Source organism: Typha angustifolia, chromosome 13 (genome assembly GCF_048772165.1).
Source record: "Typha angustifolia cultivar Huaian chromosome 13, ASM4877216v1, whole genome shotgun sequence".
Taxonomy (NCBI): Eukaryota; Viridiplantae; Streptophyta; class Magnoliopsida; order Poales; family Typhaceae; genus Typha; species Typha angustifolia.
Genome location: NC_133251.1, coordinates 8,799,178 through 8,801,436, shown reverse-complemented (window position 1 = coordinate 8,801,436; position 2,259 = coordinate 8,799,178). Strand labels below are relative to the sequence as shown.

Here is a 2,259-nt window from a genome sequence, read left to right as displayed (position 1 = left end):
GTACTAATCCATCCACCATAGCCATCATCATCTTCCGTAACCTAACCACATAATCCATGTCCATCCTGCCACTTCCTTACATTTGGCCATTGTTTTCTTCATATCTTTCAATCTACTAGCTTAATCGATGAGATTTTGATTGCGTTGAATTTCTAACTTCCAGTGGAACAACATATCCAAATCTCAGATCGTTCTAACAATTAAATTGATTCTCATTACCTTCCCAAGTTCCATGTTGAGTTCTGTCCAAATTAACAAATCGATAGACGATCATCTTCCTCGAGGGCGACTGTAATAGAAAGATGATCCAGAGTTGATCCAATTGGTGGAGGAGCTGGCCAAGAACCCATCGAGCCATCCAGAACTCGAGAACCGTGAAGGACTCTTGCTCCAATGTGGGTTGATTTGGGTGCCCACTGATCCAAAGCTTAGGCGGACCTTAATATCTTACTTTCGTGATGCACCAACTGCTGGACATGAAGAGTGTGCACACCTACAAACGGTTGGCCCAGAGATGCACCTACAACAGTTAGAGCTCTTGAATGATAAAAAGAATTGAAAAAGTAATCTCTACTGTCTAGAAGTTGCACGTTTGCCCCAAGCTAGGGTTAGCCGAGTTCCCTGCCCAAACTGAACAAGTTAGGGTGAGATTTAATCAAGTCATAGATAAAAATTTCAGAAGATTTGTATTCCTCTGAAATGATAATTAATTAATTAATCTAAGTAAGAGTACATTAATTTGGAGTCAACGAGTATAATACAGAACAAAAATAAAAATTTCTTAGCACACTAATCATAAAGGGAAAACCTCTCAAACTAAATGGAACTTATAATTGCTGGATTGGACTGAGAGTCTCAGAACGGAAGGCAGTTCGAGTTAGTCTCATTTTCAGACAATCTTTTACGTGGCGTATTAAGCCATATCTCCTCCATTCACTTGTGATCAGCCCTCCGATGCCACTCATTCTTAGGACGATAAGGAGAATTGCGACGTGCAAACAGTCCATTGGCCTAATAAATTCAAAGGATAAGATAACAAATGGCAATCTCCCAACCCCTATCCTCTACTACTGGAATCCCACTCTTATTCCAGGCGTGGAACATCAACTCTTCCAAGGATTCACCACTCAACTACCTAAAGCTCGCAACAGTTGCAATACCCAAAGGCAGAGATGGCATCACTCACCACAATGGCTTCCTTCTTTGGCGGCTCTAGGATCGCCGACCGGCCATCGACCAACCACCGCCGGAGCATCGTCGTGGCCAAGGCCGCCGCCAAAGTGCAATGCCAAGACGCCGCAAAGCCCAACGCCGAAAGTCGAGAGGATAGCGGAAGGCGCGCCGTCATGTTCGCCGCTGCTGCGGCCGCCATATCCCTCGTTGGTGAAGGGGTGGCGACCGCAGGGGAGGAGCCGAAACGAGGGACTGCAGAGGCGAAGAAACTCTACGCTCCCGTCTGCGTCACCATGCCGACTGCCAAGATTTGCCGCAATTAATTGAGGGCTCTTCCATGTCTTAATCTGTTAATCATGCTATGGGCTTCTTTAGTTGTTGGTCTTAATGGATTGGTGGGTTGATTTGTCTACCGAGCTCTAGCATTTCTTTGCTGATTTATGAAGTCTTTGTGAAGTTACTTGGGATAATTTGGCAAAAAAATGAGTATTTCAGTATTGATTTATTTTTTTGGTAAATATTTGTTATTCCTCTAAATTTTATAATCTTAATATAACAGCTATAACTTTCATATTATTTAGAATTTTCTCTCTTAGATATAATTGTAATAGAAAAATTATACCTTAGTTATTGGAGATATCAATTAATACTAAATAATTTAAATTTAATTTTTAAAAATAGACTTTATTTAAATATAATTCTCTATCTCTAAATTTTACTTTGAATCAATCTCAAACTAACAAGAGATGTATGTAAATAATTAAAAAATAATGGAAGGGATAAAATTTGATTAAACTTTCATCAAGTTAATTATAAGAAGACATCAATACCCTTATTGTGATATTATATATATATATATATATATATATATTATTTATTTATTTATTTATTTATTTATTTATTTATTTATCTTTTACTTGATATATTATTAAGATAATATATTTGTCAAAAAAATATGCAAGGTAATATCTTTTAACTTCTTTGCATTCCTTTTATACCCCCGAGGATCTTAATCGTTAGATTTTCAATGATTGATAAACAATTACCTCTATGGTACAAAAAAAGTGCTCTTATCCTTTTTACCTA

General features: G+C 37.9%; 1 protein-coding gene across 1 annotated transcript; it reads left to right on the top strand.

The window, feature by feature from the left end:
• Nucleotides 1-1,172: 1,172 nt before the first annotated feature.
• LOC140772974 (photosystem II 5 kDa protein, chloroplastic-like) lies at nucleotides 1,173-1,496 on the top strand. Its single transcript, XM_073115255.1, has one exon. It carries the CDS (start codon nucleotides 1,173-1,175, stop codon nucleotides 1,494-1,496), a length of 324 nt encoding a protein of 107 aa, XP_072971356.1.
• Nucleotides 1,497-2,259: the final 763 nt, after the last annotated feature.

Excerpts from the sequence above, each read along its gene's own strand:
- LOC140772974 (XM_073115255.1), top strand. The coding sequence starts at position 1,173 with ATGGCATCACTCACCACAATGGCTTCCTTCTTTGGCGGCTCTAGGATC.